This window comes from Phaseolus vulgaris, chromosome 11, assembly GCF_000499845.2.
Source record: "Phaseolus vulgaris cultivar G19833 chromosome 11, P. vulgaris v2.0, whole genome shotgun sequence".
NCBI lineage: Eukaryota > Viridiplantae > Streptophyta > Magnoliopsida > Fabales > Fabaceae > Phaseolus > Phaseolus vulgaris.
In genome coordinates this window covers 11,379,024-11,406,455 of record NC_023749.2, presented here as the reverse complement: position 1 = coordinate 11,406,455, position 27,432 = coordinate 11,379,024, and the positions used below count along the sequence as shown (strand labels likewise).

At 33.4% G+C, this 27,432-nt stretch overlaps 2 protein-coding genes across 2 annotated transcripts; one reads left to right on the top strand and one right to left on the bottom strand.

The window, feature by feature from the left end:
- Window positions 1–4,833: 4,833 nt before the first annotated feature.
- Window positions 4,834–10,043, bottom strand: LOC137820455 (uncharacterized). The gene is made up of 2 exons (XM_068624562.1): window positions 8,825–10,043; window positions 4,834–5,264 (listed from the first exon to the last, which is right to left on the bottom strand). The coding sequence occupies exons 1-2, from the start codon at window positions 9,970–9,972 to the stop codon at window positions 5,258–5,260; spliced, it is 1,155 nt and encodes a 384-aa protein (XP_068480663.1). The 5' UTR covers window positions 9,973–10,043; the 3' UTR covers window positions 4,834–5,257.
- Window positions 10,044–13,194: 3,151 nt separating this feature from the next.
- LOC137817887 (L-ascorbate oxidase homolog) lies at window positions 13,195–18,002 on the top strand. Its single transcript, XM_068621115.1, has 8 exons — window positions 13,195–13,738; window positions 13,836–13,945; window positions 14,669–14,939; window positions 15,431–15,533; window positions 15,647–15,992; window positions 16,501–16,866; window positions 17,252–17,330; window positions 17,542–18,002. Exons 1-8 carry the CDS (start codon window positions 13,598–13,600, stop codon window positions 17,740–17,742), a joined length of 1,617 nt encoding a protein of 538 aa, XP_068477216.1. The 5' UTR covers window positions 13,195–13,597; the 3' UTR covers window positions 17,743–18,002.
- The last annotated feature ends 9,430 nt before the right edge of the window (window positions 18,003–27,432 follow it).

The following is a 27,432-nucleotide window of genomic DNA, read 5'->3' as shown; positions in this document are numbered from 1 at the left end:
ATGTAACCTATGGTGACAATAACCGAGGAAGAATTTTAGGCAGAGGCACTGTTGGAACAGGGAACTCAACCACTATTGAGAATGTGTTGTATGTAGAAGGACTCAAGCATAGTCTTCTCAGCATAAGTCAGCTTTGTGACAAAGGATACAAGGTGAATTTTGAGTCAAATGGTTGCACCATCTCAAGTGATTCATCTGGTAAAGTGTTGTTTATTGGTAAGAGAGTGAATAACATATATCTGTTAAATATCATGGAAACTAACTCTTCAAATGAGTGTTTGCTGTCTAGAAGTGATGAGTCTTGGCTGTGGCACAGGAGGTTAGCTCACATACACACTAATCACTTAAATAAACTGAAATCTAAAGATTTAGTTTCTGGTTTACCTAACATTAAGTTTCAGGATAACAGGCTCTGTGATGCTTATGTGAAAGGTAAACAAATCAGATAATCTTTCAATTTAAAAGATATTGTCTCTACAAAAAATCCTTTGGATGTACTGCATATGGACTTATTTGGACTAGCTTGGCTGGAAATTTGTATGCTTTAATTGTTGTGGATGATTACTCTAGATTTACATGGACTTTATTTCTTGCACATAAACATGATGCTTACACTGCTTTTAAGAAATTAGCTAAGGTTCTGCAAAATGAAAATGGTTGTTGCATTAAATCAATTCGAAGTGATCATGGGGGAGAGATTCAGAATGCTAGATTTGAGAGGTTTTGTGAGAAGCATGGGATAACACATACCTTTTCAGCCCCTAGGACACCCCAACAAAATGGTGTAGTTGAAAGGAAAAACAGATCATTAGAGGAACTAGCTAGAACTATGTTAAATGAATCTAATTTTCCTAAGTATTTTTGGGCTGATGCAGTCTATACTGCAGCTTATGTATTAAATAGAACCTTAATTAAACCAATTCTTAAGAAAACCCCATATGAATTGTATAAGGGCATAAAACCTAGTGTGAACCACCTTAGGGTATTTGGGTGTAAATGCTTTGTATTGAATAATGGCAAAGAAAATCTTGGTAAGTTTGATGCTAAATCTGATGAAGGTGTGCACATTGGTTATGCTTTGAATGGTCATGCATATAGAGTCTTCAATAAAAGATTGCTCATAGTACAAGAATCAATGCATGTTGTTTTTGATGAAACTGATCATAGCATATCTAAAATTGCTGCTGATGATCTTGACAATAATGAATTTAAATATGTTTTAAATCAAAATGAATCGATTCATTTTGATACTGCTGATACACATGCTATGCAAGAATCTACTGTGCCTGCAGGTTTGCCAAAAGAGTGGAAAACCCCTAGAGACCTAACCTTTGATAATGTCATTGGGAACATTGAGAAAGGAGTATCAACTAGGAAATCCTTGAACAACTTCTGTGAAGCAATGGCTTTTGTATCTCAAGTGGAACCCAAGAATCTGAATGAAGCTCTCAAGGACAGCAACTGGATTTTAGCCATGCAAGAGGAACTGAATCAATTTGCTCTTAATGAGGTCTGGACTCTTGTTCCTAGAATACCTGAGATGAATATAATTGGAACAAAATGGGTATTCAGAAACAAAATGGATGAGCACGGTGTGATTACCAAAAATAAGGCTAGGCTAGTGGCTAAAGGGTACAATCAAGAAGAAGGAATAGACTATGATGAGACCTATGCATCAGTGGCTCGGCTAGAAGTTGTTAGATTGCTGCTTGCCTTCTCTTGCATGAAAGGGTTCAAGCTATTTCAAATGGATGTGAAGAGTGCCTTCTTGAATGGTTATATAAATGAAGAGGTATTTGTTTCACAGCCACTAGGTTTTGAAGATCATCAACATCCAGAATACGTGTTCAAACTCAAAAAGGCTCTCTATGGGCTCAAGCAAGCTCCTAGGCAATGGTATGAGAGGCTAAGTGATTTTCTCACCTCTCAAGGCTATGACAGAGGCACATCAGATAAGACCTTGTTCATTAAGAAGAAAGAAGATGACACAATTCTAGTACAAGTATATGTGGATGACATCATTTTTGGATCAAACAATGGAGAATTATGTGAACCTTTCGTGAAAGTCATGAAGAGTGAGTTTGAAATGTCAATGATGGGTGAATTGAACTATTTTCTAGGCTTGTAGGTCAAACAACTCAAGGATGGCATTTTCTTGAATCAAGCTAAGTACTGCAAGGATCTGTTGAAGAAATTTGAAATGGACAAGTGTAAACCAATCAGCACACCCTTCTCAACAAGCTGTCACTTGGATCATGATGAAGCTAGAATTTCTGTTGATGAAACCAAATACAGAGGACTCATAGGATCTCTATTGTATCTCACTTCCAGCAGGCCTGACATAATTTTTGCAGTGTGAATGTGTGCTCAGTTTCAATCTGCTCTTAAAGAATCACACTACAATGCTGCCAAAAGGATTTTGAAGTATTTGCAAGGAACTAAAGAAGTTGGCTTGTGGTATCCAGGTAACATTTCATTAAGCTTAACTGGATATTCTGATTCAGATTTTGCAGGTTGCAAAATTGATAGGAAGAGCACCAGTGGAACCTGTCACTTTCTTGGATCAAGCTTGATCTCATGGCAATGCAAAAAGCAGGCTTGTGTAGCTCTCTCCACGGCTGAAGCAGAGTACATTGCAGTAGGGAGTTGTTGTGCTCAAACCATATGGCTATGACAGCAATTAAATGATTTTTGGTATCTTACTTAACCATATACCTCTGCTGTGTGATAATACAAGTGCAATCAACTTAATCAAAAATCCTGTCATGCATTCAAGAACCAAACACATTGAAATTAGACATCATTTCCTAAGGGAACACATTTCAAATGGAACATGTGAGATTAAGTTCATTGGTACAGATTTACAACTTGCTAATTTGTTCACAAAACCATTGGCACTATTAAACCCAACAGGGACGACTTATATATATATAGATAAGAGCTTCCAAGTAGGGAGCCGCCTCCTTGGGAGGTTATCAAATAAAGCGTAAACCTCCAGTTCCTCGGCGCTAAAGGTCGGGCGAGGCTACTGTTTGAATCGAGTGGAAGTCTTAGTCCAATACAAAGGAAATTTGGTCGGTTGTACTCTTCAAAGAAAAAGCTCCCTCCCCTCGGGCTTAATGAAGATTTTAAAAGATTTCCTTTAAAGTTTTTGTACGAGGAAGTGAAGGGACAAAGAGTATGTGACCTGGTTGACTGATAAGAGACAACCAGCTACCAGGGTCAGCCGGGTGGGACATGTAATAATGAAGGAAAGTAGAAGGAGTTAGACAGAGACAAAACATGTCGCATATGAGCCAAAAGGTTTGAAGGGAGACCCAGGTGTTGGGGTGAAGCTGAGAATGAGCAACATTGAGTGCTCGAAGGACACCCATCGTAAAGTCATCGAAATGCAAGGCCACATGTAAATCATAAAAAAGGCAAGAATAAACAAAGAAAAAAGGACCCTTTGAGGTAGCCTGACCCATGCAAATGGTATCGGTTAGTCGACAATAATCAATTGCCAAGATGTCATCAGCAACATCCGACTTAAATAGATTATGGTTATCCACAAATGAACCAAGAGAGGACGAATTCTTATACACAGAGATGAACTCAGTCACCTTGGGATCAACCCAGCCAAATCACGAACGATGGGATGACTCTTCGGCCGGGTCTGCCCGGTCGACAGCGTCCTCTAGATCATTTACCCTCACAAAAGTCTCCACGAGGGACAACATTTGAATTGCCCCAAGCGAAAAGGCTCGGTCGTGGAGGAATCAGGAGAGGAAGAAGACAAAGGAGAAGACGAAGAAGACAAAGGAGAAGACAAAGAGCTAAGAGAAGATATGACTAACCTCTCGATACGAATGAGAAACACCTTGCCAGAATGATTGGGGTTTGGAAGTCGGAGCAATTAGACGAAACAGTGGGGGACTACTATTTATAGCCTTCGAGGAGAGAGGAAGAGCGAATGTCCATTTCATATCAATCGTTAGATCTCCCTTGATCCAACGGTCCACATCAAATGGCGCCAAAAAACCCTAGGTAATCATTATGCATCATGTCACGCGTTCGGCGCTGCTAATGTCACATCTCGCCTCGGAAAGCTCAATTGTCATAAAGACTCTTTAGATTCAACATCCTTAAGCCTGGGGCAAGTGTACTAGTTAGGTTCGTACGACCACTGTCCGAAGCTCAACACCCGATCAAGACCGACCAAAACCATTACACTAATCAAAGACAAGTATTAAATAGTGTATTTTTAATTACAGATTAAATCCTTAATCAGACCTAATAACAAATGACTCACAGTAATTATATAAATAAGCACAAAATCAAAAAATCAGGTAAGAGATTGACCGACTAAAGAAGAGTTGATATTTAATATTTATTTTATACAATAAATTACTTTAATATTTAGTAATTAATTTTATAAAAAATTGAATTTAATCAATTAAAATATAAATTATTTTTATTACATTTTATTTTTAAAATTAATAGGTAGAAAATAAATAATATATGTCTATTTAAACAAACTCCTTGTAAATATTTTTATATTATTTTAATTCCATAAAATAATTATTTTTAATTTTATTTTATACTTATTTTTATTAATTTCAATTAACAATAATTTAATATATTTCTCAATTAATTTAATTTTTTATTTTGTCACATCAAAAATAAACTTTTTATTTATCTCTCTTCAGCTTCTATTATTTTTCTCTCTATTTAAACAACTTTAATTTCTAATATATATTTTTCTCCATTTCTTTCCTTTTCCGAACAGAAGGAATTGAGACCATATAAAAACAACAACATAGATTACTTTGATCGTCTAATGACAAAAGTGAGTGATGGAAACTTTATAATAAAATTTCAAACTTATTTATTCACTACAAAATTCAATCATATCCAAATGTCATCACAAGATTAAGGGGCTACACTCTATGTAGATCCTAATGCAAGAACCAGAAACAACAATGAATACATCAATTTGATATTCTTGCGAGTACAGAAGTAGAACCATCCTTCTTACATGTAGCAAACATTCACGTCAGTGATATGGGTAAACGAAGAAACTCATTCCATTATCTTTACCTTTAAGAAGGTGCTATATGTTATCTAGAATAAGCAAAGTCGATATAGTAAGTATATCAAAAGATTGATGAAAATGCTGCCATGGCTATATTCTCCTCCAAGGACTCCCTGTACCGATTTCATCAACCTACTTTATATAGCTTGTCCTCACATGACAGCCGGCAGTAGACGCCAAGAACTATTCCCTGGCAGAGAACAAATTAATAAAATCAGAAATTAAAAAGGAAAAACAGGAAACAAGAGGGAAGTACTCGGGCAAGCCAAATTGTACTTTGGCAGACAGTTTTGAAACAACTCAAATATGAAACAACTTTAGGGATTCGAGCCGTGTGATTTACCCATAGACTGAGAAATTCAAAGAGAAAAAGCAAGTTTTATACAATTTGAGAAGCTTGTGAAATCAAGGAAAAGGATTATAAAATATTGGTTTGATGCTGAGCAACCAACACAGCTCTGATATTAAAATTCTGGCGTCAACACATATAAAACATCAGAACATAATATGCTCACATTCAAGGAAGGCCAGCACATAATCATATGAAATTAATTTGAAGCATGATAACTCTTGCATCAATTCACTAAAGGACTCAACACAATAGATATTTTATGGAACAACTACTGCTTTGGAAACTCTTTATCAGAAAATTCAGAATTCAATACAAAGTGCAAGCAGATGATCTCATGCAAAAACAAGCAATTATGTCTCACAAATAATGTTTTGCAAACTAACATCCTTGCCTGGTAAAGCACTTAATGTGAAACTAAGTATTTGCTCAATAATATGGGTGCAACTACAACTTAATTACATTAAATAGGAAAGTATCTCACCAAATATTTCTCATTCTTAGATATTGATATTTTTTCCTTATTATTGTATTTCTTCTTTATTATAAATAAGAATACTCATATGTACACCCAACACACAAAATTCATCATATTCATTCTCAGTTTCTCAATTCTCAACATGGTACCAAAATGGAACCATCCTCCATGACCTGCTTTGCCACCAATCCTTTCAATAACAACAACAAACACATTCAAATGCATAAGGAGAACCAGATCAAAGCAATACAAGAAAAACAGCATCTTATATACAACTTAATAATCGATCCAAAGAGAATATTGCATGATGGGGACCTTCTCAAGGAACTCGGCCTTGTAGATCTTGAGCAACCCACTGGTCAACTTGTTCCAGTTGGGCCCCCCACTGATATCATCTAACATGGGGGAGTGTTCAGCAAACACCCCCATCTTCACTTTCTTCACAAAGGCAATGCAAGCAAGGTAAAAATATTCATTGGAGAAATTCTCCAAGATATTCTCATTACGAATGATACAAGTTTTAAATTCTGGACAAATTTTGTTAGTTCCAAATAGTGTAGCTGTGAATTCGTCCAAATGTTGTTAGTTCCATAAATATATATTTACTTTATCTCCTTTTGTGAATGTCATTTTAGTTTCTAAAGAATCCCAATTGTACTGAAAATCATAAACAGAAAAATATAAAGCCAAGGAAACTGATTTTCTATGTCAGGGGGCAAGTACGTTGATCAGTATATTTGGCTATAAAATGGACGAATCACATACCATAAAATTAGTCACTGTTTCCACATCCAGCTTCTATTCTGGACCCTTTCAGTGTATCACGGGGTTTGCCAAAATTTTAAGTTATTCCACCCTCCTTTTCATTGGATATACTTTGGTGAAAGGATCCACCCGGAAGGTAAGGAGCATATTCACTTGGACTTAATGCATGCATGCTGTCTACGTGAGTTGCATGCATATACAACCTCAGCTACAATACTAGAAGCTGTTGACTAGTATAGAACTAAACTAGCTTTTGTATTTGCATTGATGCAGCATTATATAGTTTATACGAGAGATCATTCAAGCCCTACTCCAGAATCCATTATCAGAGCAAACTATAAGATACTAGTTTCAGTTACTGGAAGGCGTGTGGCTCGATTTGAGATTAAATTGGTGGAACTAATTATAACAACTGGTTCTTCTAAGCTTGATTTATTCAGAAATGGAATAACTTAGGCTAACATAGTCTTCCTGTGTAAACTTTTCCATTTCTCAGCCTCGATGGAGCAAAGGCAGCAGCCCTCCACCATTACAGTAAAAGCTTTCAAGGCTACTCAGCTATGATTACACCAGAGAAAGCTAGCCAACTTGCAGGTATTGTATTCCAGTGCTATATGCTTCTGTTTTTATCTTTCCACTATATTGTACAAGGAAACAATTTGAAAATACGAGATAGAAGACTAATTCAATATTTTGAGAATGGCTTCTAGATTTAAATTAGGTGCCTCCAATTTGTAGTAGTATATGCGTTTCACTGTGATGAAACATATTCTATATGGAATCCATCAACCATCTATGAGTGACGCTTTGAATTGTGTTTCAGAACATAAATCAGTAGTCTCCATTTTTTAGAGCAAAATGAATAAACTCCACAAAATACATTATGGGGATTTTCTTGTATTGGATACTATCTACACAGGCAATCCTAAGGCACATCTGAAGTCATTGTTGGTGTCATTGACTCTGGTAACTACCTTTTTATACTTTTTTTTCTGTCATTTGGCTTAAAAGTGAAAGACTCAACATTGATTTTCAGGAATCTGGCTAGAGTGGGAAAGCTTCACTTGTTATGGATTAGGTCCCATGCCCAAAAAATTCAAGGGAAAGTGTGTTACTGGTGATAAGTTTACATTAGCCAATTGCAATAAATAAGAATTCAAAATCTATCATAAAGTGGTTTTTCAGATTGATGTACAAAGTCTATATTTATATTGAAGTAAATAAATTAAGCAATTGAAGAAGTTAAAGTGTAATATAAAATCAATCACATGCTTTCACCTCATGTTTAAAATTTTGGGATAGTGTTAATCTATGACACAGTATTAGGATGTCTATGACAGTGGTCTGGATTTCTACTTCTATCTTTGCCAACCTAATTCTTCTAATAAAAAAAATAAATTTCGGCACACACTAGATGGACTTGTGTTCTATCCTCGCTTCAAAGTTCATAGCACTCTCTTACATGAATAAATCTATTTAGATTCATCATACGACTATTTCATGTTTCCTCAACAAACAGGCAAAACTTTTTGGATAGTTGGCTTATGGTAGAAACTTATGGTATGCTCTAGATATATACATTCTATCATTTGCTAACTATGTCGTCGCTCACCTGGAGTGCGGATTTTTCAGGAAAATTATTGGTGATGGGTTTCTATTCAAAAAGGGTTTGAAGCAGAAAATGGTCCTCTAGACGGTGTTGTCAACAAGATATTTTTCCAGTCAGCTCAAGATAATGATGGACATGGAATACAACAGCTTCCATAATAGTAGGGTCCACTACAGCTAATGCCAGCTTATTTGGCATTGGCAAAGGAACATCTAGAGGTGGTGCCCCGAGTGCTAGACTTTCAATCTACATGGCCTGTTGGTTTGGGTTGTGCAATGACGATGTTCTTTCAGCAATGGAAGATGCTATCCATGATAGCATCCACTTCGAATTTGGATGCCCGTTTTCCCCAGCAAACGGGTGTCATTCGTGAGAGCATAAATACACAAGCATTAGAGATGATATACCAAACACACTTTTAATCTATATTATACCTGATTCCCACACTCCGTACAACTAACCAAACTACAGCGCAACTATGGCAAACACATTTAAGTGCATAGAGAGAACCAAATCAAAGCAATACAATCAAAACAGCATCGCACATACCACTTAATTATCGAGCCAAAGAGAAAATGCTGCATGATGGGGACCTTCTCAAGAACCTCGGCCTTGTACATCTTGAGCAACCCACTGTTCACCTTATTCCAGTTGGGCACCCCACTGATATCATCCAACATGGGTGAGTGCTCGGCAAACACCCCCTTCTTCACCTTCTTCACAAAGGCAATGCAAGCAAGATAAAGATACTCATTGGAGAAGTTCTCCAAGATATCCTCATTATGAATGGACTTAGGCTTCATATACTTGTGATCAATCAACTGGGAAGACCCAAATATGAAGGGTAAAAAGTGGTAATCATCAAGCCCCCACACACCATGAGACCCTGCAGGCTCCAAGCAATACAGCAACTGCAATTTCCTCATGAGCTCCAAGTACTTCACAAACACCCTCGCCACCAGCGCCGGATAATCCTCCTCTCCGACCACTCCCAGACGCGCCAGACAGTACAGCCACGCAGCAAAATTCGTCTCGTGGCCGGTGCCGTAGTCGATGCGACTCGCGTTTCCGAAGGAGTCAGCGAAGTAGGGCGCGAGTTCGACAGTCGCCGGGTGAAGATTCTCCGGGAGGAGCTTTAGGATCAGTGATTCAGCGGAATTGGACATTTTCTCGTGCCAGGTGCGATACGCGACGTTGCCGTAACGCGCGGATTGCGCGACAGGGGGGGTTTCGTCGGCGAATAGGGTTAGGGTTTCGAGGATAGAGAGAACGGCGAGAGTGGTCGGGGATTGGTGGCATTGATCGGATATTTTGCGGCCGCGGAAGGATTCGGATAGGGCAACAACGAAGCCAAGAAAGTTTTTGCCGGAGAAGGAGTCGTGGAAGTGGCGAATATCATCGGGGGAGTGAATGCGCTTGGTGGGGGTGTGGAAGTCGTGGGGTGGGGGCAAAATGGGAACCTTTTGAGCTTGTGGAACCGGGGAGAGCATGATGGCGCGGGTGGAGTTGGGGTCTGGGGGGATTGCGGGGGCGCGGATGGGGCGGTAGGTTGGGGGAAGGGAGAAGGTGGGGTTTGGCTGAGGGGGGGCGAAGGTGGTAGGGCCTCCGCACTTGCAGCAGGTGCCAGTGGTGGGAGGGGAGGAGGAGGGTGGGTGGTCGTTGGGGTGGTGGTGGTGATGGTGGTGAGAATCTTCCATTATTGCGATGGCGATGGTGGTGATGCAGCGAAGTGAAGGAGGGAAGGGAAAACCTGAATGAAGAAGTTTGCGGGCCGGGCCCGGTTATACGTATACGAGTTGAGTTTTCTTTAAGCCCTTTTGTTTGGAAATTTCTTTCTGCACCTCATGATTTCTCCCTACACCCACACTTTCAAAAATACGAAAATTTTCTCTTTTGAATTTTACGATCCAAGTTCTACGATCCCAAATACAATTTAGAATAAAAAAATATATTTTAGAATCTATAATAAATAAATAAATTGTATTCCAAATTTTTTACTCTAAAGTAAAAAAAAATACAAATTTTAATTTTTAAATTCTATAATCTAAATATCACATTTTGTTTTAATATTTAATAATATTTTCAAAGATTAATTTGGATATTTTTCGAATTAGAGGAATACATATGTAGGAAGAATTTTCCCTTGTTTTTATTGTAGTTATCTGCTTTCTCTAATTCATATCATGATCTACTAGTGAAAACATCGACATGACAATAAAAAATAAAAAAAATAATTTTATCCATAACTATTAAATTATTTTTTATAATATTTTATAAAAAAGTTGTTTTAAAAAATTATAATTTTTTTTTGCTATAAATAGTTAATTGAATTTAAAAACAATAATTATAAAATGTGAAAATAAAATAAATTATATTAATAAAAATATAATTGATAACAAAATGTATACGAAAAATAGTTATGGAATCGTTAAAAAAATATTCTTTATTATTAGTTATAGATAAATATAAATAATAATTTTTACTTTTTATTACTTAGGGAAAATACATGTTTCGTTTGGGCTTCTTTTATCATATTCTCTTATTTTAATAAATTTTCTTTTCAAAAAAAGTTCAAGTGCAAAACAATTGTTTTTAAAATACAATATTGAAGCGGGAAGTATTGCATTGTTTGAATGGTTATTTTAAATAAAGAGTTGAAGTGTAAAAATATTATCTGATTTTAATGAAATTTTTTAATCACTTAAATGACAATCAAAGATCAACATTTTACTAGTCTAAAATAAGTCAACCACAACACCTTACAACAACTTCTTAATGGGACTATTAAAATATGAACCATGATTGTTTTGTAAATAATGATACTTGAATTCTATATTTTAAATAACATTTAAATCGATGCTTTTAAAATCATTATTTAAAAGGTTATTTTAATCTTTATTAAATTTTTGTATTTGCTTGGGAATAGTAAGTCGTTGTGTATAATAAAGATTGTTTCAGTTTCATATATTTTTCCGTGGAAAGCCCTTGATATCCGAGAAAGAAATCCATAAAAACGCGTATAATTACTTTCTTAAAACATTTAAGTTTTCAACTGTTTATTTTGTCTTTTTTATAAAGTAATCAGAAGCCGAAAAAAAAGTATAGAAAATTATTCTTACGAATATATAAGCAAATTCAAATCATATTATCTTCTGTTTCTCAAGTCTCTATAAAATAATCATTACATTGTTTCTATTCAAAAAATAATTTTTAACATTTATTTTGTTCTTCAAATCGATCTTTGTTTATTTTTTAAAACAAAAGGTTAAAATCATTTAAACTAGTTCTTTTCATGTATCATATGCAAGATTAATTAAAAAAATATTGAATTTATATATATATATATTATTTTCATTTAAATTGAATGGCATTGATAGATAGCCTTTTATAAATCAAGAATGTATTTCTGTTTAAGGATTATATAACAATTAGAAAAAAAATATTTTATTCACAAAACATATATGTTCTTAATGGACGAATTTATCTGTAAGTGTTTTTTTCTTTTATTATTTTTGGTCTTTCGATTCTCGACTCTTTATAATAAAGGGAATTTATAATAAAGAGATTTAAAAAATATTAAGCTATACTTTTTGTTTGAACCTTTGTTAGTGTGAACTTATATGGGTTAAGAAGTAGTTCAATAACATCTTAATCATATTTTATAAATAATTTAATATATTAATTATTACTGATGTTTTAAAATATTTTGTGAGAGACATGTGAAGATGTTGAGAGGTGCTGACCATGCAGTAGTTTAGTAGTACAATAATTTCATAAACAAAATAAAAACACAATAAATAGGCAAAAACAGCAACAAGAAAAAAAATTATTTTCTCGCTAATTTTAGTACAAATAAAATAACATGATTATGAATGCTGTTAATAAAAGTATTGCCAAATTAAATATCAGTATAGTTAAATATTTGAGAAAAACCGAAAAGTTAGTCTTAATAATAAAGATAAAGTGATTGTAGAATATTTAAATAAGCAACTAATTAGATGTTTCAGACAAAAACAGGAAAGTTTGTCATAATCAAGATATTTTAAATAACTAAATTTAAATATTTCAGTCAAAATTGAAAAGTTTGTCTAAATAAATATATAAACTATTGTCATTTCTGTCAAAATTTAAAATGATATTCTTTTAAACTAATAAAAACAAATCGTTAAAATTATTGTCATTTTACTTTTGCAATATTTGAGATAGTTAGTTTAAAATTATCAATTTTATACATATTTTTTCTTACGTTGTGTGAAATATTAATCACATCATATTAGATTCAAGTTCTGTGATTTTTTTTTATTGATTTGCTTTTTCTTTTTGTTCAGAAGAAACCGAATCCAATCATAAAACAACAAGAACTTCTATTTTTCTTTTCTAAAATGAGAGCATTAAGGAAAGGATTAGAATTTGGATGAGGCATGAAATGAACGTGTAGAATGAAAATCTAGTAAGTGTCACATAAAGTAGTTAGCGGCTTTCAATGCACAAGAACAGGATTTTCAAACACCTGCAGACAAAGTAGACCCTAATGCACTGTTTCTGGATCATATCAGTATTCATCCCTTCACAACAAAACACAACATAGAACAAAAAGACACATTCATCCCTCATATGTCGTACTTCTTTATGTTACCACAACTTAAATCATGTTAACCTTTTTCTTTTCATCCATTATCCCAGTTACAGTAAATTAAGTTAAACCTTCTATTTGTACCAGAGCTATGGTAATGTGTAATTTTATAGTTTGAAGTTCTGTTCTATCATTAAGGCATTATTGGTGTACAAAGTAAAATGTTATTCCACTGCATCTTTATATTTATATGGTGAGTAAATTTTTAGTTCTGGGAATTTGGAAAATATTTATTTATTTGGTTTGTTTTATGTCTATTTTTAACATCAATGACTTAATTATGGTCAATTTGAAGGGACGTGGTCTGAAGAGGTTACTGACACTCATTATAAAGGTACTGCATTGTTGGGTACAGCTCAATTATGCCTCTGGCTACCATTTCACACATCCACATGCAAATGCAAGGGGTGGTTCCCTAATGATCCATTGCTTCTGTTGAAGAATCCTTTGGTTTTCTCTCTCTTTCTACCGACATTATCTCTCTTTATATCAGCCGTCTAGGCTGAGTGAGTTCTAAAGCAAAAGGCAAAAAGCAAAGGGTTGGCTGTGAACCCTTTGCACAAAGGAAAAGAGGGTGCTGTGTTAAAAAAATATAGAACTTGGTTGGTTCAAAGTTGAAGAAAGTTTGTCATTTTCCCATATACACATTTTGGGTTTGGGAGGGAAGGAGAAACACCAAGAATTAAGAAATGGGGTGCTCCATGAGAGTGTGTAGTGTCTTATTTTTGGTACTGTTGTTAGTGGCATCTGCTAGAGGGGAGGACCCTTATAGGTTTTATACTTGGAATGTCACATATGGAGACATTTATCCTCTTGGTGTTAAACAACAGGTACTTTTTGTTGTTGTTTTAGTTTCCTTTATCACCTTAATTTGTTGTTTGTTCTTATGAATGAAATTAATATATGGTGTGAAAATCCTTATTGCAGGGGATTCTGATAAACTGGCAATTTCCAGGGCCACAAATTGAGGCCGTGACCAATGATAACTTGATTATCAATGTTTTCAATAGCTTGGATGAACCTTTCCTCTTATCCTGGTTAGTCTCTCTCTCTCTGGTTTCCTTCTTGTTTACTCCACTCTTCAAAGTATCAGCCGCAAAAAAAAAAAACGTTTCCTCTTCCTTCTGTTTTTTCACTATTTATGAGAGCCTAATTTGGATGCTACGGCGTCGTTTAAAAGGGATAATACAGAATTACGATCATGGTTTGTGTTGTTTATTGGAATATGTTGTATGCTAAATGCCAGATCTGGGTGATTTTAGAATAATTGGACTGTAGCTGTCACTGATTTTCTGTTATGTGGTTCAATAGATCATAAGATGTTTCTGTTGTCACCCTCATATGTTTACTGTAAATCGTATTTAAAACACCCTCTCTTAATCAAATAATTATTCAGAGAAATTTTGTAAAATTTGATTAATTAAAAGTGGCTACTTTTAATATATCAAAATCAGTCTATATGGCAGAATAGAGGGACACCAAATACCCTATAGACACCTCCTGATTGAAATATAAATACTTGTCTGATCTACAAAATATTAAATTGCTGATTTAATATGCTAATGTTACACTATAATACAAGAATGGAATCTTGCCTTTGTCCCCAAAATAGCAGGTAATGTTTGATGTGCAAATTAGTGAGAACCAAATAAGTAGGTAGATAGCAATCTCAAGGCCATGTCTGCAATTTCAACGCACATGTAAATTCTATAATTCATTTGGAGAGAATTCAGTGTTGTACTACTTGATTCTTTGTATAGGAATGGAGTGCTGCAGAGGAGAAACTCATGGCAGGATGGAGTGTATGGCACCAATTGTCCAATTTCACCAGGGCACAACTTCACTTATGTTCTTCAAGTAAAGGATCAAATTGGTAGCTACTTCTACTACCCTTCCCTTGCATTCCACAAGGCAGCAGGAGGTTATGGTGGATTCAAAATTGCTAGCCGCCCCGGGATTCCGGTGCCTTTCCCTCCTCCGGCAGGAGATTTCACTATATTGGCAGGAGATTGGTACAAGAGAAATCACACAGTAAGTTGCTTTCTTTGGATGATTGTTGTTGGATTTGGCTTAGTTTGCTGGCATTTTAATTCAAATTAAGGGTACATATGTTTTCACTTTTCCACTATTTGCATTCCCAATGTTATTAGTAGTCCTTGTATTCTATGCAATATAACTAAGAAACAATCTACACTTTCCAAGAAATCCTACCCAAGTGTCTTCCTGAGTCAGGAAAAATTATTACGGTTTATTGGTGCAGACTAATTTTCATCTGACATGAAATTGAATGCCATTAATTCTCTCGTAAATTGGAAATCTCAATTCTATATTGGGTGAAGGTTGATGAGAACAATAAACACTTGGTGGTTTGGGACCATCTAATAATTTCTCTGGATGTGATTTTCAAGATAGAGGCTACTAGTTGTAGCTTTTGTGTCCTTAACCAATTGACTTGATTTGCTCACTAGCAAATGTGTTTCAAAAGAGACTAATAATCAGCAAAATTGTGTTTATTCTTGCAGGATTTGAGGGCAATTTTGGATGGTGGAAATGACCTTCCCTTCCCTGATGGACTTATCATCAATGGACGTGGTTCCAATGCCTACACATTCACAGTTGATCAAGGTATACAAGAACTTTAAGCAACTTGTTTACTTGAAAGCTGATGCCATAGCAGATGTATCTATAATTGGATGAATAATTTCATGTTAAATTATGAGGCATTTGATTTTTGGCAGGCAAGACATACAGATTCAGGATTTCAAATGTGGGTCTCACAACTTCAATCAATTTCAGAATCCAAGGTCATAAAATGACAATTGTTGAGGTGGAAGGGACCCACACTCTCCAAAACATTTATGACTCACTTGATGTTCATCTGGGGCAGACTTACTCTGTGTTGGTTACAGCTGATCAACCACCCCAAGACTACCTTATTGTTGTCACAACTAGATTTACCTCTCAAGTGTTGAATGCTACCTCCATTTTTCGTTACAGTAACTCTGGAGGAAGTGTTACTGGCCTTTTTCCTTGGGGGCCAACTATTCAAGTTGATTGGTCTTTAAACCAAGCTCGTTCTCTTAGGTATTTATTTTATATTCAAAAGCTAAATGATACATGTGACTTTCCAGAATATTTTTTTACTCAGTTAAGTACTTAGATTCACATTTTCATCTTCTCCATTAACTAGATATTGATATTTTAATAAGACAATTTTGATGCTATGTGTTTTTAGTGCTGTTATTCAATCAGAATTGAAGTTTCCTTTCAGAAATCTACATAATGAAAGGTTTGCATCATAAAAAGTAGTTGAAAAAACTCCAATTCTAATCAAATAACCATTCCAAAGTACCTCTAAACTCTTTCTTTATCATTTACAATTATGAAAACTGAGACATGCCATGAATTAGTTCCACCACTTAATTATATTAGTACTGTATTTGAGATCTAATTATTCCATAGTGAAGAGCTAAAGTGATATATAACAAGGTTATGTGATTTTATGCTGCCAAGTTTTTACATTATCTGGTCTCTGAACTATATTGTATAACACAGTACTACCATACTTACTACATATATATAATTACATCAGGAGGAATTTGACAGCAAGTGGGCCAAGACCTAATCCACAAGGATCATACCATTATGGTATGATAAACACAACTCGTACAATTAGACTTCAAAATTCTGCTCCAGTTATCAATGGCAAACAGAGATATGCTGTCAATAGTGTGTCCTTCATACCTGCTGATACACCACTTAAACTGGCTGATTACTACAAGATCCAAGGGGTGTTCTCACTTGGAAGTATCCCTGACAACCCCACTGGTGGTGGTGGTTACCTTCAAACTTCTGTCATGGAAGCCGATTTCCGTGCCTTTCTGGAGGTTGTGTTTGAGAATACTGAAGACACTGTGGAATCTTGGCACATTGACGGCCACAGCTTCTTTGTAGTAGGGTAAGATCACCGAATCATTCGTTTCAGCTGCAAAAATTTGATACTAAACTTCAGAGTGTTACCCCTCTCGATTCTACTTGCTTTCTGATCAGTTTCTGTATAGTTCAATAAGCTTTATATATGATGCATGTAGCACACTCATTTACATCTCTCTTTTTTTTCATTCAATTAATACAATGAGTTACTTCAATGAAACAACTCTCTTGTTCTTTGAGATCAATGGTTTTTGCCTTCACCAACTTGTAGTAAAGTGTATCTCTTGAAATTCTGACTACTGAGTTCTTTGTTATCTTCCATTGAACTTACAAAAATGTACACATATCTAAACATTTTTGTCATACTAATTAGACATTATAATAATGTATCTTTTCATTGGAACGAGCAGAATGGATGGAGGACTATGGTCACAAGCAAGCAGGCTTAGTTACAATTTAAGAGACACAATTTCTCGTTCCACAGTTCAGGTAATCATGTTTGTTATCCCTTCTGATATAACACTTAATGTGATTTTCTTTATATCAGAATTCATATTAGAATATACTTTTAAGATAAAATTATCATGAAGATTTGTCTTTAAAACTTCTTGTGGAGAAGTTTTTCAAATGAACTATTAAGCAGCCTTTGTGAAATGTCAATGAAATTGACATTATTGAAAAGTATTATTTGGTTTGACAGGTTTATCCCAAGTCATGGACTGCACTTTACGTACCTTTGGACAATGTGGGAATGTGGAATGTGAGATCTGAGAATTGGGTTCATCAGTATTTGGGCCAGCAATTTTACCTTAGGGTGTATTCTCCTGCAAATTCATGGAGAGATGAGTACCCAATTCCAAGTAATGCTCCGAGGTGTGGCAAGGCTGTGGGTCACTACTAATGCTATGGAGATTTTTTGTTGAACCGTGTCATTCATTTCCATTCAAGGCTTAACTCAAGCCAATATTCTCTTGTACCATTCATGTTGTGATGCCATAGATTATAGAATCATCATCTATTCATGTTATGTCCAAATTCAGCTATAAGATCATCTGTATTTGGATTATGATATTCTTATTCATACTATTTATTTAAATAGGTTCAAGGGACCCAATTTTAATGTGCCATGGAAATGAGATTGTTATTATTGTTATTGTAGTAGTTACTTGTTTTTGTTAATATAGGATTTGTTTGCTGGTGTGTTTTCTAAAAAGAAAAGGTAACTTTTGGTTAAAATTATCTTTCATTAACAAACAGATTCAAACAAACCGAAGATAATAAAAGCAATAAATAAAATATAATTAGTAATAACACAAAATAAAATAATAAAAATTGAAAGAAAGACATTTAATAGACAGTAAATTATAGATATTTGAGAGAGATTATAAAAACAACTTATGAAATAATGATGATTTGTTTCTAATTTATATTATTAACTTTTAAAGATTATATGAAAACAATTTAATATTATTTAACTACTTTTTTATTTTTATTTTGAACAAACATTATGCACTGATAACTATATTTATAAATGATTGTATCTTGTAACAAAAACTTAACATCGAATTTTTAAAATTATGTTATCGATTCACAATCATCCATTTCTTTTGTCAAGGAGTGACTTGCAAATGCATATAAGTCTTCAATTTTACAATTTAGATCTAAATATAATAATGTACAAACCCAATTTTTGGCGTCAAAAAGTTATCCTCAATTTATATATTATTTTGTTAAGTTTAAGATTGATTAAATTTAAAATAAGTGTTTCTGAGAGAAATATTTTTTAAAATTTCTTATAAAAGAAATAAATAGGACTTCTTTCTTGACAGATTAAAAATATTTACTTTTCAAGCATATAAAAAGTAAAAGAAATTATTTAGTAAAATTCAGTAGTTATTTATTTTAAAAATGTAAACTTTTTAATTTCTCAATTCAAACTATTGTTATAGTTTTTTACAATAGTAATGTTGAAATAGCATCATATAATGAAACAGGATTACTTCAATTTTTAATATTTTTTTTTAATTTAAACTACATAAAAAAAATAAAAAAATCTAACAAATACTAAAAATAGTGCAATAATTGTCTCAATACAATTTAATAAGTAATAATGTGAAGAAAGAAATTAAAAATAATAAGAAAATACATTAAAATCTAAAGAATAGTAATAGAAAAAAATTAAAATAAGTTATAAGTTGCATATTACTTGAAGTATTGAAATTTATAAATTATAAGTTATTAAAATAAGCTACATTGAAGTATTACCAAATTCTTCTTTATCAAACTAGCTTATAAGATGGCTAAATAAGCTAGTAGTTGGCTTATTGATATTAACAAATACATTCTAAATCTTAATATACTAGTTTGTAAAATAAAAGATTATTTTTTATCTCTTTCCAACATATAATACCAGTTTGTAAAATAAAGGTGTTTTTTTTTCAACACATTTTTTTGTTTTGTTTTTTGTTTTCCTTTCATTCCATGTCATTTATGCATATATGGAGCAATCTTGTAAATGGAAGAGTTTATATTATCTTATGATGACTATATGGAGTGTGTTTGATAAAGCTACTAAGTTATTACTTATTTAACAAGCTAATTCGACCAACACAAAAGAATTTGAATTATTAAGTTATTTTTACTATAAAAAACATTAAATTAAAATTATTTTTTTAAAAAGTAATTAGTTATTATATTAATTAAGTTAAATATTATTTTAAAAATTAAAATGATTAAATTTGGATACTAATAATTTTTTAATCTTTATAGCAATTAATTATTATTTTTTGAAATTATTTTTTATTTAATGATTTTTTTATAGTGTTTATAAACTTCTAACTTATAAAATAAAATTATTTGAGCTATTTTTAATTTGTAACTTATTTAATTTTTATTTTTCATTATAGTATGCATTGTTATTTAAGGGGAAAGATACCATACATTAAAGGGGGAAAATAACTTTATTTATTATTTATACCCAATAGTATTATTGTTGAGACACTTTAAAGGTTCATGCTGGTAATTGATATTTAGATTTGGTCATCAATAAGACATGGTTATGTCCTCTTAAATCTTGTAATAAGCTTAGAATTAACTTGAACTTAGAAAGAAATCAAAACATAGTTTTTATTTTATTTTATTTAGTTTTACAAAATCATATATAAGTTTTAAAACATATTGGTTTGTACTGTTCAGGGTTAAAGTATTAGTTATACTAAGTATTAGTCATACTGATAACAAGAGAGTACCACAACTATCAAATTAATCATGTTTAAGTTTTGATATGTTTAATAGGTTCACATTACTTGAGATCAACAGTAATTTAAACACATTTTTTTTCCTTAACATTTAGATACGCCTTTTAAGAAAAAAAACTATGATGAAACTTTGAATTCCAAAGCAGATAATACTTTGAATACAGTGATTGCCCTTAACGATGTTATCTCAACGGACTTAAGATCAAACTATTGGCATCATTTGTGGGAATGGAAATGCAGTTCCAAAGATGAATCCTTATTCCTTTAGTCTTAGATTGGAAGGAACGGAAAGGTGGTCCAAAAAATAAACCCTCGTTCTCCTTGGACCTCAACTTGGGAGCTTGTTCTGGTATGTCCAATAGTCTCACATCATCTAGGAAGTGCAATTTAAATACATCTTTTTCCCTTAACTCTCTAAGGAACCTTTTAAGGACAAAACAGTGATGGAGCTCTGATCGTGGACAGTACATTGATCCTAAAGATGTTATCTCAACGGATTTTGGATAAGAACATTATCGTCATCTGTGGGAATACAAAAGTTTCTTAAAAGAAAAATCATTGTTCCCTCAACCCTTGACTGGGAAGAATGGAAAAGTGGTTCTAAAGATAAACTTGAGCACCTCATGCTTAGTCTCGATAAGGACATTTGGCGTCCACTATGAAACATGAGTAAAAATATTCTCAGACCATAGGTCTTAAGGTACTTTACTAGAAGCGGGACTATCACATCAACATCATCGTATCATGAGATGGATCCATCAACCCTCAATACACTCAAAGCCTACATGGAGACTATCCTAAAAAAATGAAGAAAATGTCCAAAATGTTATAACTAGCATGCAAGACAATTCAATAAGGATCTGAAACTATTATCGAATCAACATTGTGTCAAGTTAGACCCAACACCAACAACTTGCCATATTGCACTAAGATTGAACCACACACAAATTGAGTAGAATTTGCAAGCACGAACTCAACATACTAAGAAGGTCGCTAAGTCTCTCACTACAAAAAAAAAATCACTTTTAGCGACTACCAAATTCGGTCGCTAAAAGCACTATAATTGGTCACTAAACATATTCGCAACCGAAACGGTCACCGAATAAAGATGGAAACGAAAAACCCTAGTCGCAAAGCATTTAGATACCGAATTATAAATTAGTCGCAAATTTGTGATCGAAATTTTGGTTGTTATTCCGTCGTAGAAAAAATTAGTGACCAAATTTTTATAAAAAATTGGTAGCTGAAATAAAAGGTGATACCGACCATCATTTTTGGTCGCTAATGGATTAAATTAATTAATTAAAAAAAATTGTGGTGGCTAATTCGGTGACTAAATGGAGACTCCTATAATTTCGGTGGCTAAATATTTTTTTTTTAATTGCAGCAACCAATTATGTTTCGTTCTCTAAACAACAACTTTGTAAATATAGTCACCAAATCAATTTCGGTGCCTATTTTTATATGTTTTATTAATACCTATTTAAAATAGTATTTTGACCTGTTTATAAAAAAAATTCAAACCTGCTTATAGATGCTCAAAATTCATTCAAGCTAAATAGGAATGAACTTCAAATACATAGTTTGAGAAAAAGTTGTACACAAATTAAAAGTAAATCATATTACACAACGAAAACTATTGAAAACAAGTTAAAAAAAGTCAAATTTATTATATAAATCAACATAAAACTAATTTATTCATTTGAATGTGTTGTTTGCGGATCAACTTATCTTGTTTGTGCATGCGTTCACTTTGCTTTTCATTACTTTTCATCAATACCTCCATCTTTTATTCAAGTGTTTGCTCCTTGGCATCTTTTGCCATAAGTTCATCATTTAGCTTTTGAATAATCTCACACATTTTTTCTATTTGATGGACTACTGGAGCTTGACTTATAGCAAAGTGAATAAAACAGTGCCTACTAAATAACATTCTTCAGCTATGATTATTGATGTTGATCATTTGTAAGCAGTATCTTCAGGATCTTATTTAAAGATAAAAAATAACCTTTCGTTTATTAAATATTTTATTAATGTATCTCGATATAATTTCTAATACAATTTTAATCAATGATAAAGAAATTTGGTTTCATTAACTCCATGACTAGGATTATTTTTTGACAAAATATAATTTTTTAGCAATTATATTGTTTAAGTTAGTTGAAGATATAAAAGTGGTTTAATTTGTCTTAATAATAATTAATTGTATGCTATGTAGTACAAATATTGACACATACACTGATGCGATAGAGATGCGTGTAATCTCTAAAATGTAGGACGCAGAGACACAAATCTATATATTATATACTTATGAATTATATAAATTAACAATAAAGATTTATGTCTACAAGTATGTTTCATATTTGTTTTGGAGTAGAAAAATGTTTTTCATAGCTGGTTCAAAATGATTTATTCTTTATTTTTATAATCATAATAAAAATATATACAATAACTTTGAATTTTTAGAAAATTAATGTATTTCTGCTTTTTAAAATTACTTAGAACCTTGTTAAAATTATCAGAAATATAACAAATATTTTTTAATTGAATTTTTCACCGATACGTATCGTACGAGTGTCGATATTAAATACGTGTATCCTATGTAGCACAGACACTAACACGAACACTGATACGACACAGACACGGACACGGATACAGATACGGAGATACGTAAAATCTCTAAATTGTAGGATATAGGGACACAGATCTATATATTATATAATTATGAATTATATAAATTGACAATAAAAATTTATGTGTACAAATATGTTCTAGATTATTTTTTTGGAACAGAAAGATGTTTTTCATTACTGATTCACAATGATTTGTTTCTTAGTTTTATAATCATAATAACAATTTATACAATAAAGTTTGAATTTAGAGAAAATTAATGTATTTTTCCTTTTTAAAATTGTGTTAGAACCGTACTAGAATTTTATCAGAAATTTAACAAATACTTTTTGAATTGGACACTTCACGGATATGTGTCCTACAGGTGTCATACGAGTGTCGGTGTCCAACGCAAATATCGAACACCGATATGCCATTTAAGATGAGTGTATGAGTTTCATAGCATGTATCTGATCCGGACACACCACATCTAATAGAAGTGTCAGAGTCTACTATGTGGTTTCAGATACCAACTTTCTCAGCAGAGTTTGATTTTTCGTTTATCTTCAATTTTCTCCAACTGCAAAAATCTCGGAAAATACAAATGAAATTTACCTGCCAAATTCCAGGACTATTAAAGTTACGCTATTCCATTGTGCCTTTATCCAACATACGAGGCTGCTATTAAGAGACTATGAAACCGGGCCCCACCAGGTAATTGATAGATATCGCTTCTAGATCTCAGGAGGATTCAATTTAAAGGATCAAAAAGCCTTGATATTTTCTCTGATCATAATTTTTTATATGATAATTTAGAAATAAATATATATAATAAAAAGTAAATTTATAATTAAATAATATAAAAAATATTAAAATAATAATATTGAGAGTTGTAATATGATTTTATAAAATTTTTGGATTTTCGATATATCATTATCCAAATTTCACAATGACATTATCTTACTTGATAGCCATGCAATTCATTCTCACCATGGATCTAATGTAGTATACAAGTCTCCTAGTACATATACTAACTTCAATTTGAAAGTGGAACGAACTTAATCTGAAGCATAACTATTAAGTTAGAATGCCACAAAGATACCTTCCAAACCATGATTAGTCGCTTAGTTCTTTAGTGGCTATAGCCTATAAGTAAATGGGGGAAAGATGTATTACAAAATAAACTTTAAACTTAACTCAATCCCATAAAATCGGCTTATGCGGTTGCCAATTCGTGTGTGGAACTATATATTATGAGTGGTCCGATAGCGGCCCGTTAGCGGGTGGCACGATAGGCCCAACACAAACATTCGCTAGTATAGACTCGAAATGACTCTGATACCATATTACAAAGTGGACTTTAAGTCTAACTCAACCTCATAAAACTGGCTCATACGGTTGAGGTTTGCACTCACTTATATACAATGAAAGACTTTAATCTCTAATTGAGATCTCCAGGATGTCGTTATAGAATGTACACGAGATGGAAAAACATAGTCAATACAAGTATATCTATCAAGGAAGTCGAAAATTGTGGCATATTCATATTTTGTGCGTGGTAATGTAACTCGGCAACTGGATGAAATTAAAGATCAAGATGAACATATACACAGTCCTATAGGCTATATGACTTTAACATCTTCAAAATTTTAAGATTTGCATGATTTCTTACCTCATAACCAATGTGTTCACGCAGTAATATTGCAATTGTAATTGATAGTAATCACTTTACCTAGTACTATGTTGATAATTTGTGAAGGAGACACCTTGTTGATAAAAGCATAACACACATTACTCTTATTCTGCAAGAAAAAACAGACATTAAGAAGAATTAAGTCATCCTGGGATGAAAAATCCCCCAATCTTAATAAAAAAAAAATGTAGGATGTGTATACCTTAAATTCAATTGACAAGTAAAGAAAGGCATATGTGCCCTGTGATTCTCATCAGTTGCAGCAAGCAACATGTTTGAGGTATACCTTAAAACCAATAAGAATAACACAAAATCATCAAGAAATTCACCAATATCATCCTTGTTAAATGAGTAGTCAATAACATTTTTGGAACCCCATCTGTCTAGACATTATACTGCACCTAATTGGCTATGTTTCCAACTCCATATTTCAACACCTAACTGGAACAACATTTTGACGTTCTGCATGGGTACTGTTCTTGAGTGCAGAGGCAAAGGTAGAAGAAGATGAATAGTAGGAAGGAGAGAGAAACTGAATATTTTATCTTTTATTGAGTAGAATGCTTTTTACAAGTTTTCTTATTTTACATCTTTCATGGGTATATACACGAAGAGTGCTTCTTCGTGCAACTCCATCCCTTCTTCAGCCACCTCCATACACTTTTAAGATTTTAAAATTGTCCTTCACTAAAAAAGATAAAAATAGAAAATTTGTTTTACCTTTCTTCGCATAGTGAAAACGAAGGTGTTTGGTCCTTGGTGCTTGGTGCTTGTTGTTGCTGTAGTCGTGGTGATAGTGGTGCTTGTGGTGGTAGTGGCAGTGGTAATCGTGGTGGTGGTGTCAGTAGTGTTGTTGTGGTGGTGGTCTTCACGACTTGTATTCTCAGGTCGTCATTCTTTGGTCTTCATTCTAAGGTAAGTCTTCGATGCTTTAAACACTTATTTTTTTGGATTGGGTTAATCCGCTAGATCATCGGATTGTATAATCCGTAACAATTTATGCAAAGCAATGAACTTCATGTTCTCCACCCCTATAATCTGGAATGTTTTTACAATCCATAAGACAACATTAAAGTGATCCGGATTAGTTAAACCGGAGGTATATCGGATCCGGAACAAACATACTCACTTTTCCGAATTGTGTAATATGGTACAAAATGAACTATGGATTACATAATCCGGAAGTCATTTTAGAACTTCAAATATGACTTATGGATTATGTAATCCAGAATGCAATTTGTTGTTTTAATTTGATTTATAGATTACACAATCCGGAAGTCACTTTGAAGTTGTGAAATGCATTACGGATTATCTAATCCGGAAGGTACTATTTGACTTAAGGATTACACAATCCAGAAGGGTAATTGAATGTTGTTTTTATTTTGCATACTTGTGTGAATTTATGAAAATTAGAATAAAATAGAAATTTATGTTTTATGAATGAAGGTGTAAGTATGGACATGGAGGTTGGATTGATTACAAAAAGATCGGATGAAGTAGAAATGGTATATATGGAAGAATTAATGATATCTGTGCATCAACATGAATTAGTTGGAGAGGATTATGGTACTCATTTTACAACAAATGAGGTGAATAAAATTTCATTCTATTTATGTTTATTGCTTTATAATTTGAAGAAGTGATTTTGTAATATTGTTGGAATAACTTTGTGTAGGTTTTTCCTTCGCGAGAAGACTTACTTGAATGGGTCCGTAGGGTTGCTTATAGACTTGGTTTTGTTATTGTCATTATTAGGTCTGACATAGCAAATGGAAAGCAAGGGAGAAAAACATATGTCTTGTTAGGCTGTGAAAGGGGGGGTAGTTATAGAAAGTACAAGGATGGTTTGGAGGTTACTGTAACTGGTACTCGAAAATGTCAATGTCCTTTTAAATTGCAAAGTAAACCTATTGGAAAGGGTCAAGGTTGGGTACTTAAGGTAATATGTGGTACTCATAATCATGACTTGTATGATACATTAGTTGTGATCGAGTCAATGATGTGGGGTTTGATAGTGAATGTTGTGGATGTGTACTTAGAAGGACTCACAGATTACCATGTGCTTGTCAATTAGCTAGATATGCTATGGGTGTCATTCCTCTTAATGAAGTTCATGTTATGTGGACGAGACTGAGCTTTTCAGATTTATCTGAATGTGATTCATCATCTGAGTTGTCAATTCAACAAGAATGGGATGTCATTCTATCCCGATTCAAACAGGTTGACATGTGTGGCAAAGTGACAATTAAAAACAAGTTGCGTGAAATTGCCTACCCAGACATGACAACATTTTGTGCACCACTTAATGTAGTTAAGACAAAAGGATCCCAAAAGAGTCAAGCAAACAAATTTCAGAGGTCTACAAAACGCATCCCTTCATATTTTGAGCATGTAGATCGCATCCATCTTGTAAACGATAGCTCATCATCTTTGAAGACTCCTAAGGGAAAGGTTAAGGTGACGACCAACACCAATGCAATTCCCATGCTTAATCAATTTCATCCGAAATGTCACCCTTATATTTTGGATGTAATAAATGTTAAAGCGGATGAACATTATGGGTTTCGTGCTATTGCCTCCTTGCTGGGGATGGGTGAAGAGTCATGGCCACTTATCAGAATGGATTTATTCAAAGAAATGTCTCAGTGGCGTGAAGAATAGGCAACATTGTTAGGTGGTCATCAACGGGTAGAACATATCAAGAGATCCCTACTAGTGGATGAATTGTTAGTGGTAAGTGTATATTCATAAGAGTCATTGCATTGATTAATTGAACTTGCATGCTATCTAATTTCATTATTGTATTTTGCAGGCTAGTGTTGACAAATGGATGACAATACCAGATATGGGATACTTAATAACAAGCAGATACAATATTATCTTAGTCTGTTTGTCTTTGAAACAAAATATTACTATTTTCCCATTGCATACTGCACCCCCTACCGATGTTAGTCTACATCGATTACTATGTATTGGCCATGTATATGATTCACACTTTGTGCAGGTAAAAATGGTTGATGATTGTTTCATA